This window comes from Pipra filicauda, unplaced genomic scaffold, assembly GCF_003945595.2.
Source record: "Pipra filicauda isolate LSUMZ 115617 unplaced genomic scaffold, ASM394559v2 scaffold91_size2508729_pilon, whole genome shotgun sequence".
Lineage (NCBI taxonomy): Eukaryota > Metazoa > Chordata > Aves > Passeriformes > Pipridae > Pipra > Pipra filicauda.
This window is the reverse complement of record NW_024105109.1, coordinates 456,461-470,325: the sequence shown is the minus strand read 5'-3', so window position 1 is coordinate 470,325 and position 13,865 is coordinate 456,461. Positions and strand designations below refer to the sequence as shown.

General features: G+C 37.2%; 1 protein-coding gene across 2 annotated transcripts in view; it reads left to right on the top strand.

Moving 5' to 3' along the window:
• The window catches only part of GADL1 (glutamate decarboxylase like 1), a 79,482-nt gene that overhangs the window by 25,812 nt on the left and 39,805 nt on the right, over window positions 1-13,865 (top strand). For both annotated transcript variants that reach the window (XM_027733395.2, XM_039391228.1), the window contains 3 exons: window positions 592-708; window positions 6,752-6,816; window positions 7,034-7,115. In XM_027733395.2, coding sequence (XP_027589196.1) covers window positions 592-708; window positions 6,752-6,816; window positions 7,034-7,115 — 264 coding nt within the window. The remainder of the gene's footprint in view (window positions 1-591; window positions 709-6,751; window positions 6,817-7,033; window positions 7,116-13,865) is intronic.

Genomic DNA, 13,865 nt, shown 5'->3' with positions numbered 1-13,865 from the left:
TGCTGTAGGTCAGGCATGGGATCAGGCAGCGGTGACCGTCCCTGTCATGGGATGTGCCAATGCTGCTGAAGGCAAATCGTGTTGTCTAACTGAAGTTTCCTCTTCACCAGGCAGAGAATAGGGGTATTGTAGAGACAGTGCAGGTGGAAACCCTAGAGGGATGAGCCCTTTCCTTGCATGGATAGTCTGCTGTCTGAGCTAGTAGCTTTATTTTATCCATCAGAATGACAGCAAATATGGTAGTGAAATATGAAGACTGAGAAATGAAAATCAGTGTATAAAGAGAGATGTCAAATATCTGGTGTGTTTTGATTTTGGCAAAACTGGCATCTGTCAAAGCAATCTGAAGCTGGTGAAGTCTGCCCTGGGGTGGTGTTAACTAGAAATGGAAAATGAATTTTCTTTTTTTTTAATGGGAAAAAAGGAGTCAGCACTTTTAAATGCAGTACCTTCTGTTGGGAAACTAAATGTAGACTGTCACATCTTTGTCCTACATTCCTAGACCTTTCTATACTTTATTCTCTGCAAGTATACTGGAGCAAATGAGCAGTGCAAATTATAATTTTTTTTTTGTTTTGAATTCTGTTGCAGGGGTCAGCACCATTTCTTGTCTGTGCTACAGCAGGCACAACAGTGCTGGGAGCATTTGATCCTCTGGATAAAATTGCTGATATCTGTGAAAAGCATGGCCTCTGGCTTCATGTTGATGTGAGTTTGTATACTGCATGGTTTTGTTTAGCACTGCTTTTTTATAATTGCTATTTTGCTTTGACTGTTGATATTTCTTTTTAAAAGTAAGTTGGGCTCTAATAACTTTTCTTTTTAATAGGGACCAGAAGTACATTCTGACTCGTCTCTGTTATATGTGTTGCAAAACAGAAAATAGCTTGGTTCTGACAAACAGTCAAAGCTACTTTTTTTACTGTCAGGTTATATTTCAAAATTATTTTATAATCAATTTCTTCTTCTTGCTACCTCCTAAAAATGCTTAAAGCGTGATTATATACAAGTATAAATTTGAATTGTTTCCATATTCGATTGGAGAATAGACACATTAGAATTGTGGTGTGCAGTTCATACAGGTTAAAATAAAGATATGTTTCTGGCTCAACCAGTCATAAATTATTCTGTTTCATATTTAAGGTTTGAGTTTCCTTACATTTTTCTTTTTTTAAATTTCTTTGTAATTTTAGGTTTGGATATTAAAATCTATTCATGAATCTTTTTGGAATAATCCTTGAGCCTTTTTATTACCTGAAAGAGTAAATAAAGATAGGTCTTCATCTTTTCTAAAATTATATTCTCTTTAGAATTGCAGTGCCACGAATCCAGAATAGCTACATTAGAAGTTGTGGAGCAACAAGAAAATCTAGAGCAATGTTAATGGAGATTTTTAGATCTGCTTTAAATTTTTTAAGTGTTTGTTTAAAATTGAATATCCAGAAAAAAACACGTAGGCAGTGATGTGTGTTTCAAATAAATGTCTCACAGACATTGACAAATAAGGTCACTGTATGAGTGAGTCAAAAGAGTTTTCTTATTGACTTGGAGGTAAAGATGCAGAATCTAGGCCTCGTATTTAAAATATCTGCAAAGCCCCCTCATGGCTGTGTGCTGCTGAGAACAACCAGTCAGATTTTCGTCGGAAGCACAGCACTCAAGCTTCATGCCAGTCTCTTGTGTGTCTGTGTACAGCTGATGGAAAGAAGGATGTATTTGGAATCTGTGTTGAACCTCAGGTGAGCTGAATAGACATGGCTGGACCCATCTCCAGTGGCTGTAGGAGTACAATGAGTAGTCTCCCTGTAGCTGAACTAAAATTAGATGGGATAAGCCTGGGCCATATTCTGAACCATGGACAGCTGATAGCGTTGGAAAAGAATTAACTTTCTTCTTTCGATTTTGCCTCACGTTAAACTAAGGTAAAAATGTCTGTGAATATCTTTAAGTCAATTTTCTGCTTGAAAAATGACTGTAGGTGTCAGATGTTAATAGATTCCCAGTAGAAGGACAAATGTCCAGTAATAAATTGGGTTTATGGTCCGGAAGACCAATCATTCTGTTAAGATGTGATTCATGTTATGAACCTCTCAGTGGTTCTCAGAAGTTCTATCAGTATTTTTTCTATTTTTCACATTCTATGAAGAGTTGAATGGATGGCTGTTTCTTTATTTTTTGTTAAAAGTTTCTAGCTGTATTAATAAGAGAACAGGATATAGGGAAAGACTGAAAGCTTTCCACGTAAGTGATGTCAGTCATACATGTATGTACAAGTGTACTGTGGTAAAATGAGCAGACTGTAGTTCATAATGTGATATTTTTTCACTCAGTACCACTAGAAATAGATTTAATAAAATAATATGCGAACAGGTACAGTGAAACTAAGTCTCTGCCATTCAGAAAGACTGTACAAGAGACACAGGGAAGAACTGGATTTTTATCTTTGTTTTTAAGCAGGCTTACCTCCTTCTAGCCTTATAGGCAAGAATATGATATTTTTGAAAGCTTTGAGAATCTGCAGTCCTCTGGCTTCTTGTTGAATGATTTACACATTATACAGTCTGAGTTATAAAAAGTGAGTACTGCTGTTTGGGCCTGCTGTAACTGTGAAGGAAAAAAGGTACAGTACAGACAGAACCAAGTAAAATTTTGTCTAATTTAGGACTTTTCATGTATCATTAATGGGCATCAGGATTGTCTACTATAAATGCTCTCACGAGCTATTACTAAGAATAACCTATATGAATGTCGGTGGTGTTATTTCCAGATTTACAATGATTTATCTCATTTCAGAATATTTTCTGATCCCAAAATCTATGTGTTTGCCTTAGGGAAACTATTTTCATTAAATATGAAATGATAAAGCTGGTGATTCTTAGGAAGAGCAAAAGGGCAAAAGGGAGAACATCAACATAAAATTAGTGAGATTCAGGAAGATAAATTTCAATAAAGTCAGAAATAGTAGATAAGCTCTCACATGGAGATAAACCAGAAGAGGTAAAGGGAGTTACAGAAAATATTATTTTAAGAAGATAATACTAGTATGTCCAAACTGTCCTAGCAGTCAAGCTGTTCAAGAGCCTGAGTGCAGAGCTATAACAAGCTTATTTTGTTCACATTATAGTATTTATACAAGCATTCCAGTTGCTTATTTTATTCTAATCTACATCTATGGTGCCTTTCTTAATAACTTGGTTTTATCATCAATATGCACTCAAGTTCCAGCACTTACATATGTCATGTATTGTCTTCATGCAGCTTTAAGTACTATATATGAGTATTTCATCCCTGATGGTCCTTACTTTGACTCTTCTTTTTTTTTTCCTATGAGAGGCTAGTACAGAAAATCAGGTTTGACTTATTAGCCTGTGCTTAGGTAATTAGTTTAATCACTGTGAACACTGTGATTTCCATCATTCAGCCGAAAGTGATTTGCTGCATATGAAACAGAGTAATTTTCTCATACCTTGTTATCAATTACATTACCTTGGACACAGGTGATAATATTAATGTTTAAACCTACCCTGCATTGATCTCAGCTGGATTTGTCATCAACAAAACGTGCCAGGCTAGTTTGATCAATCTGCCTTCCTTCTGTAGTCTCATGGATGGAGGAGAAGCAGTTAACTTTATTGTGTGTTTGCAATATCTAATCAAAAAGCCAGAGAAACATGCCAAGCTGCAGCTCTGGTAGTGAGTGAAAAGCTGGCTGGAAAATCATACCCAGAGAGCAATTACCAGTGGTTCACTGAAAGGGGAAAATTTTTTGAGCAGGATTCCACAAAGGTCTTTCCTAGGTTAGAAGTTATCTGTTATTTTCATTAAATAACTTGGATGAAAAAGAATACACTGACAATTTGAAAATTATTTAAAACTGCTGCAAGAGGCAGTGCAAGGACAAGATTAGAAGTCAAAGAGATTTTGATAATTTGGAGAAAAAAGTGGAAAAACTAGGCTACAGTTCAATAAAGATAGTATTCTAAGTTCTAATAATCAAGTGCACAAATACAGGCTGGGTATGGTTGGCTAGACAGCAGATCTTTAGAAAAAGATCTGGGCTTTGCAGTAATTCACAAATCAGTGATATTTTCAAATAAAGTTAAATGTATTTCAGAACTGAATAAAGAAGATACATAAAATGTTTCTTCCTGGTATGTACCTCATCTGCTTTATCTAGATTGTGTCCAAATAAAAAGATGCATTTCAAGAAGGTTAAGGACCTACAGGAGAAAGATTAGAAAATGAGAAAGCGATGCAGATAAACAGAACCATATCTAGAAATCATGACCGATGAGGAAAGATGGAAAGCACTGATGTTATTTAAACTAGAAAGGACAAAGAGACAATACATAATAGTCTGTAGATGCTTTAAAAAAGAAAGGAATAATCTCTACCCCTGACCACTGAAGGTGTGACTAGAGGTGACACTGTTTAGGTCTGACACTTTAAATTGAAAACAGTTTGTTACCATTAAACACAAATTAAGTGGCTAAATTATACAGCCTCCATCATTAGAGGTCTTTAAAACCAAAGACAGTGATTCTCAGTTGTCTTAGGTGTCTTCTCATTTGTGGTGGGTTTTTTTTTTGGTGGTGGTGGGTTTTTTGTTTTCTTTTTGCCAGCCCTGAATCCCTAAGCACTTGATCTTTGACTTGGGTGAAGAAACATGGATCACAAATTTATCTTGTACTCCTGTGGCTCAAGGAGAGATTGAAAGGTGGTGAAGATGCCTGGACCTCCAGTACTATAATTCCCCTCTTCTAGATCTCCAGCAGTAGTTTTTAAAACAAAGGCAGAAAGTAGTGCCAGTAGTGCTGTAGAGGCAGAAATTGCTGGTGCCTCTCTGCATCTTATTTTTCATTTTCATGCTAATTACAGGCCATGTATTCATTGATTAGTAACTTCTAGAAAAGACAAGCATTTGACAGAAATGAGATGAGTATGTTGATCCTGCCTTTGGGAGTGGCACACTGTTGAGATGACCTCTTGAGTGCCTTTCTAATCCTGTTTTTCAGAGATAGTGTGAAAATTTCAACTTTTTAAAACACAGACACCTTTAGATGCAGATTTCATGAAATTTATTATCTTTTAATGTGTTGTTTATAAATTATGAAAGTCAGGGAATAACTTAGGGATTGTTTTGACTTTATTGAATCATAGAATGAAAAGAGTAAAATTTTCTATGAATAGGAAGTTCAGTTTGATTGTCTTCCCATAACATGGCCAATTTGGACCAGCTGGAGAAACATAGCTCGAAGTCGTGGTTCTGCAGGTAGAATCATTTCTTACCTTAGGCCCCAGGTGTAGATTGAGTGGCAGCAAGGATATTGTGAGCATGACAATGTAAAATATGATGTGGTGCATTAATGTACTGCATAAATGAGAATGATGTGTTAAGACAAGTTAATAACCTTTCATTTCCCCTGTGAGCCTTTACCGTTCCTGTCTCCCAGAGATAACAGATCTTATTCCTAATGTATGGCCTATGAAGCAAATACTGATGCTAAATTTGTATGTCATCTATCATATCTGGTTTTTTCAAGGGGAAAAAAAAGGAAGGAAAGCTAAACAAGCATATATTCTCCATGCTTAGGTCAGGAATCTTTACATCAATGATTTTTTTTCCCCCTTCATTAGCACAAAACATATGAATCTTTTTTTTAAAATAAGCTGAGTCCAGATGTTTTGTGGTCTGATGCCTTCTGTGCATCTCTGAAAAGCCTTGCTTACTTCACAGATAGTTTGCTTAAGTGTATTCCACCTGCATGAACATTGAAAATCATCTTATTTATTTATTTATTTATTTATCAGTAATTTCTCAAATGCACTGTATGACATGTCTGCTGTTTGCATGATCTCTCCAACTTTCCCCTGTGGATAAATATTGTTGTCTGAGAACTGAAGATTCACAACACCTGATGGGTGAAATCTGATCCCTGCAGAATTCATGAATAAGGATCACATTTCCTGACTCTGATTGTCCAGAAATTAAACTTGTGTAATAAAAGCTTGTTGTCTGAGTTCCTTCTGTTGTCCATGGAGATGTATATCTGCAAAAGATATCACCCAAAGATGGGTGTCTAGAGTAGATGACACTCAGTAAGGAGATTTGGTAGAGAGTTCTTCTCTACAGAGAAGGCCTAAATGATTCTCAGAGTACACTATTAGTTGTTAACTGACCTGAGGGAGATGTGATGAGTCTTAAACCATTTTAAGGTCAGTTGGGTTGCTGGTAACAGAAAGGCTGCTGTTGCACACTCCCTGACTTTGCTTTTCGTATGTGTGGAAAATCCAAGCCTGGACTTTGCAACTGGCAGAGCTTTTACATTGTCTGCTGTTTCCTAGTGAACTTCTCAGGAAGGAAATGGCTAGCAGGAAGAAAATATGCAAAATGGGGCTTTCTGCTCTCACTGCTGAGGTTAAGGCTGGGGGAAAGGAAGCAACTCTATTCAGTATCAGGAATGAGTCTGCTTATGCAAGGACACTTCAGTTCATTGCCTTGCTTACATAGAAGGGCCAGTCTAGTTTGTGCCTTATGCAGTGGCACAAACCATTAACTCCTCTGTTTTAGGCACAGCCCCAGGCTGCCATCTTTATTTCAGTAGATGATACTAAAGGCAAAATTTAGCCCACTGACCATGTAGGAAACTAAGTTTTAAATGAGATAAGACTTCTTTATAAATTATTAGTTGAAGTATTATGAAAAGAACTTTATACAAATATTTTCTTGGCTCTATAAATGTTCTAACAGGCTTCTTGGGGTGGCTCAGCTTTGATATCAAGGAAGCATTGCAGACTTCTTCATGGCATCCACAGGTAAGTCAGTTTAGTTCATGGGGTCACTTACCCAGGGATTGAGATGGAAGTTGTATGGCCTGTTGGCTTCCATAAATAGAAATTACTTAGTTGGAGAGATTTCTGAACCTATGGTGGGAGTGGGGGGATGGTAAATCTGATTCGTCTGCTTGCATTGTTTTGCCATTTTTGATTCTTTAGTACCCATGATTATAGGTGCAATTTATAATTTTCGCAGGGCTGATTCTGTTGCCTGGAATCCCCATAAAATGTTGTTGGCCGGAATACAGTGCTGTGCTCTTCTGGTAAAAGACAACTCTGTAAGTCCTCCTGTCTTTTTTTTTTTTTTTTTCTATTGCAGTAGGCTGTCACTGCTGTTATATGGAAGTAGAAATAATTAGAAAACAGCTGCAAGTCATTTTTACTATACCACAGTGCAAAGGCTGAATTATATTATTTTGAATTTCACCACTAAATTCATTTTAATAAAGGATGAATAAGAGAGCAGGATCCAAGTCACTGTACCCAGAAGTGGTCAAATTTTGCAGCTGGTGCTAGTTAACTTCTGTACATGATTTACATTCAGAATTGAGTATTTTGTCGCCTGGGCCTGCAACACTTAAACACAGAGCTCATCGAAGTCTTCAGAATAGCTGACATCCATCGGGACTGCAGCAGTACTGCGTCTCTGTTTAAAGTAGGCAGAGCTTGTCTTCCCATCCCCTTACATAGGTGCCTCAAAGGGGGAGAGGGATAGGAGGCAGATCACATCCAGGAAAAGGTGCTGAGCGTTCTTTGCTCACTCTACCAGTTTTTCCTCATCACCAGGGTGATTTAGACTTTCCAAAAGCCATGACTAATTTAAAGGTCTAGCAAGCAAACAACAGAGCTTTGATCTCAAGATGAGTCTGCAATATAGTAAAAATCCCTGCTTTTATCTTTGTGGAATTCTTTTATCTTAATAAAGAAACCAGTAAGAGGTCAATTATTTCAAGCTCCGTTTCAAACTCAGAACTGCTAAAACTTATACCCATTTACCACCATCAGGGTTGAGTTTCACCTTATATAGGTTATAAATGACTGAACATCATGAAGATATGGAGCCCTGGAGGTTTGCACCACTATTTTGTGGCCATGGTTTGTAAATTACTCTGTCAAAACTACTGATATTTTCTATTCAACTGCTAGGGTTAGCTATCCATGTAATTTGTTACTAACTTCTAGAAGTAAGAACTGATGAAGACCAAAGACCGTAGTTGCTAATTGGCACTCTCTTGGAGCTGATTGCTCTAAGTCAGAGGTGAGACGTGGCAGGACAGCAAGGAGAAGTGTGCCTCCTCATCTCCTTAGGCTAGAGTCTGTAGGATTAAAGAGGATTAGACCTCAAGATTACTGTCCATCACTTTATCTTTATTCCAGGATGAAAAACAAACAGAATGACGTTATTGACTAAGATTAATATGGTGTCTTAATTGCAGGCTTGGGAAGATTTCATTGCTGTATTTTTAACTAATTAGCCCTAGTACATAGATATAGCCCCAGGTAATGATTAGACTACTTGGACTGCATAATAGAAATTTCTCAGGAAGAAAGAGGAAAGAAATGAAGAAGTTTGAAATGTTCTAGCTGCTCAAGCATTTAGAGTCACTTTATGAGCACTGTTCCAGCTTCAGGGCTCTAGCAGCCATGTTATATTCTCCTTCTGTGCAGTGTAATGTCTCTTAGAGCACTCCTGTTCCACTTTTAACCACAGCTGGGCAATGTTGTATTGGAAATATTTATAAAGATGAATCCTAGGTCACTGAGGGGTGAAAACACAAGTATCACTGATCATAGATCCTTCTGGAAAGTAAAAGATTTCTTTGCGTTGAGTAGAAAGGGCATTTTACTCTGTGTTTAATTCCTGGAAAATTGACACTTACTTATTTTGTGTATGTGCCAATGCAGTCTTTATATGGAAAGAGACACACATACAAATTTGAGTACTTTCCTATTAACTAGCTGGAATATAAATCCATAAGAAAAAAAGATCAAATGCATATTTAAGACACTTTGACAGAAAAGCCTTGCTTCACTTTGATCCTCTCCATAACCAGAATAGGCAGCTGACTCCAGTTTTCCATTAAAAATGTTATTTTCACACCAGTAAGAGAAGGAAAGAGCACGTGTATCATTTTCTCACTCGAGAGCTTGTTCCACTTCCCCTAAAGTACATAAATACCTATGGCTGCAGATGAAGCACACATTTACATGTGAACATAATTCCTTTGCGTTGTGGTTAGGATGCCTCAGTGGGAGCTGGAAGAGTTTGGCACACATTGCTCTGCCAGTGAATGTTCAAAGAACCTCAGGTGGTTGCTGAAATGCTGAACTCTGCAAGAAATCAAAGCAGCAAAATGTTAATCATGAATGTTAAGTCCTATTTATGAATCACACCTTATCTCCCTTTGAAAGACTGATTAAGGAAGTTTCGTTACTCTGTCTTCTCATTTGCTTTGAGGTCCATTTGGAAACTGTGGAGTACCTCAGAATTAGGCTTAGTTGATTATAAGTAAACAAATTAATCCCCTTCAGTTTTTCTTTCTCTCTTTCATACTTTCTGTATTAAAAGATAACCTTTAGAAGGTGTCATCACATTTCAGTTGTGGTGGTAACACTGTAATTTCCCATTAGCAAAAGTAATAGTGACTAGTTTTGTTTGGTTCGGGTTTTTTTGCGACTTAGCCCCAGTATGGTTTAGCATTATTAATAGGCTTAAGACATTGTAGCTAGCCTGTTAGAATAAAACATTGTATTTAAGTATTTTCCCATACAGATTTAAAAAAAAAGAAAAAAAAATAAACTGCAGTGAAATGCTGATAAAAGAGTATCTTCCAGCCTTAGTGAAACAAAACTGGAATATTTCCAAAGAAGGTAGAGATAGAAAACAGAAATACGTATTTGACTTGATTAGATGGGAGAAGTATTTTCACCAAAGGGAAAGAGAGATTGGTTAATCCTCTATAAAAGCTCAGGTCAACGACAGTAGTTCTTCATTGCTTAAAGCACTCAAGAAGTGCAGTTATTCCTTTTTCACTGCCATGCCCTGAGTAACTTTCATCACTTCTCTAATAAGATAGTCTTACTCAGAAAATGCTTGTATTGCTGAGGCATGAATTGCAGTGACTGTTTAAACACAAAGCTAGATGGAGCAATAATCTCAAAACATTAGTGAAGTCAGTTTTGCTTTCCAATGTTCTTAAAGTGCTAGGAATCAGTCTTGGGTTGTAGATACTCCCTTAAAACCACAGAGCTACTACAGTTTGTCCTTGCTATAATCCATATTGGTATAAATATTATCACCATATAAATAGAGAACTACTGTTTACCGTCACTGCCAGTGACTCATTAGAGTGAAACACTAGGTTAGGTAATTAAGAATCAATTCTAAGCAATGAGCAGAATTTTCACTTATTTGTTAAGAATAAAGTCTCAATGTAGCTAATTAAATTTCAGTTTAACAAGAATATAATTGATTAAGGTGATGGCAGCCATCTACAGTGTAATCTCTTCCTCATCATTAGCAACATCATAGAGAGATATCTAACTCCCTGATTCCCTTCCAGGGCACCTGCAGGAAATACCCTATTCTCATTGCTTTTCACTTGAGGTTAGTGCAACTGAGAGCTCTTCTCACCTCTTGAAGTGAATTCCTAGAATGGCCTTTCACACTGCACTCCTTTAGAGAATTTTCAAGTGTGATGTTCATACTGCTTCAGATAAGGCAAATCAGGGAGATGTTTGTCTTGGGGAAAAAAGATATTTTGTTAATGAAATTGAAATTCACTTTTAACTAGCAATGAAAATGGAAAGAGATCAGAAGACTTACTGTAGGTAACTCTGTTCAATGAGAAAAATATGTTGAATTATGAAAATGGAGCTCTAGGTTTCAGTATCAATAATTATTCATTAATTTCCCATTAATTAGAACACACAGCAACTATCCGTAGACTTCATCAAAATCAAAAGCTCTTTGAGACTTCACAGTAGACTGGGGCCTCCATGAAAATAGTATTTCCATTATCTAAACTTTAGCAACCTGACTATAAGTCTCTGTAAAAACGGTAGAAAGATAAAAGGTGCTGAAGTAGTAGTCAAAACTTGTCAAATGGGGCACTTCTAATGAAATTTTTGCAATTCTTCTAAAAAGATGGAGCAGCTCAGTTACTGTGTGGAAAGCTCTTGGCATCTTCTTGGGACTGAGAACATTGAGTTAGAAAACATATTTAAGCCATGTTTCTTTCCTTTTTTTTTTTTCTCTTCTGCTTTTCCATAATTTGACTAGGAAAATTGAGATGACTTTTTATGTCTTCAGCATGTAGCAAGTTTCAGTCTCTTAATTTTGAGACAGCAGCAATCAAAGAGTAACTGCTTTCTTAAGCACATTTCTTTTGGATTTTTTTTTTCTTTTCTGCTGTCCTCCCTGCCCAAACTGTTCTGCAATGTTGCCTTTCTTTTGCATTCTCTTTCTTCTCCACCTTTCTTCTGTAATATTTCTTTCTCATGAAGAATGAATTTTGTTTCTTTTTCTGTCTGCTCTAGTAACATGCGTGAGGATGTCACTGTGCTTGCCTCTGTAGATTGATAGTAGGCAGTGTCTTCAGCAGGATTTCTTGAGCATGTTGCATTATCAAGCATGTTGATTATCAAGGATCATCAAGCCAGCATGTCTTGTCAGCTTCGAATGTACCGGGAGCGTAGGACAGTACCTGCCTTTTTTTTTTGTTGCTTTTTTTTTTTAGTGAAATATATTCCCATGAACTGGAGTTCACTCAGGGCCATTGAACTATTTGTTCTTGTTGTGTTGTCACTCTATAGAGTTTAAACTATTAAACTCTGCAGCTGTACTGTGATCTTAAGTGAACTTCTCAGTCTTTCTATAATATTACCAATTGAGTTTAGGTTTCTTGTGACAAACAACAGTTATTATTTTTCAGAGGACAGGCATGAGGGGAACTAATATTCTGTGATGTCCTCTATTGTGTAGCTGCGTTGCATTCTGATAAGACAGAAGATAGTCCCACATTGATCAATACACTCATGACAGAAACACTATGCAAATATTTAAGTCAGCAAGAGACAAAAAAATTAACTTAAATTTGTGGATAGACGATGCTGCCTTTTTTTTGCTTGTTTGTTTGCTTGGTGTTTGTTTGTTTTCTTAAGACCATGTCTAGTAAACTTGTTTATTCCCTGAAAATCGAGGTATGTAGATTTAAACGAATAGAGCACAATGGCTTCACAGAATGACTCCTGTTCCTTGTTGGGCAGCTGCTAGCCGGAGAACACAAAGCTGTAAAAAACCTGTAAAGTATGGATGCTTCAGTGCTTGACTGTCTGGTTTCTAATGTCCTTTTTCTGCCTTTCTTTTTCTGAGAAAGTTGGAAAGTAACTGTGAGAATCTTATATGTTACAAAACACTGCACCCAGCCCTGGCTTTCCAGCTATGGCTACCCTGTGCTGCAGCTGCACCTTATCACTGATGATTGCAAAGGGAGAGAGGATGCTGGCCCTTTTTTCCCCCAAGCTGTCACATAAACTGTCTTTTCACAAGGCTGAATGTGCTGGATCTATGACTAAAGAGTTCAGACTGAATTTGCTGTACTTTTAGCAAATCAGCAATATTACAATGGGATTGTCAAACCCTTACAGAAGCTGTGGAGCAACCTTTGGTGGCGTTCTCCTTTTGTGCTCTTACAAATAGGTGCGTAGGTGGGGTTTTTTATTTGCGTTGCTTTTAGTATTGATGGAGGGAATTGAAAAGTCTGGGAGAGAGGCAGAGTTATTCTGTATATGCCAGTGGGTTAATTATCTTTTGGTGTTTTTTGGTCTTGCCCTTTTTTCTCTATTTTATTGCCAGTCCTAAAGTTATCAGTAGTGTATTGTAATGTAGATCAAGAATGATACCTCTCTTACAGGAATATGACACTTTGATTAAGAGTGATGTCAGACCTGTCTGCCATTTCAAAATCAGACTTGCAGCAGATGCAGAGAAAAGAATGAAATGTGAAATACTTTTTCTGTTGGTTCAAATTGAAGAGTGATGTTTAACTGGAAAATAAGTTGTGGTCTTCTGCTTAGCAACTTGTGTCTTGCTGTCCACTTCTGTTCCTTCTTTGTTCCGCACAGGTTCAGCTGTCACTTAAATAGGTGTTTCCAGATCTGAATCAGATGCAGTAGCCATGCTTTTAAACTCATCTAAATTTCTATTTGAGTATTATACGTAGTGTTTTATTTTTCTTACCCACTTCACTGACAGATCTATAACCTTTTCTTTCTTCTGGGCCCCTTGTAGGGCCACCCTCATCTTTGATTTTGTAACCTGCTTTCTGCCAGCCCTTCTCTCTACCTCACAGTATTACAGAATATATTTTGATATTTCATTCTTCAACCAATGGCCAGTCCTATGCCACTTCTCTTCCTCTGTACCTTTAAACCTATAACAGCCTCTGTGCTTTCTGTTTCACAGCCTTGTTCTCTGCTGGAGCTTGCCACATTACTCGTTAATCTTTGTCTGTTTTCTGCTGCTCATCTCTGCTCAGGCAGCCTCTCAGAAACTGGAGGCTGGAGATAGCTGAATAAAAATATTTTTATTAACAAACCATGATTAGGGTATGTGAAAGTACTTTTCTCAGGTTTATTTTCAAATGTTAAATTTGTCTGAACTGTAAAATGAGACAAAAATGGGTGTACTAATCTCCTTGTGGTGTTTCTGCTCAAACAGTCAGATAGCCTATGCTAAATCTACAGTGATTATTTGCTGGTAAGGGCTAAACATTTATTTTTTGGGGCTAAAATCTTCCTTACCTGCAACTAACCAAAGAAGGAATAGATTGAGCCATTTGTGAACATGTAGGAAGTTCCTCAGGGGGTGTCCTTCCATCTAAAGACTGGAGCAGTGGATGTAGGTGTCTACTTCTTCTCCCTCTTTCCCATCCATATATGTCTTTGGGCAACTCTTTCTGTGATACCCACTTCCATGATTTCTTGAGATTCTGACTCAAAATTTCTCTTCAACCTGCCACTCTTCA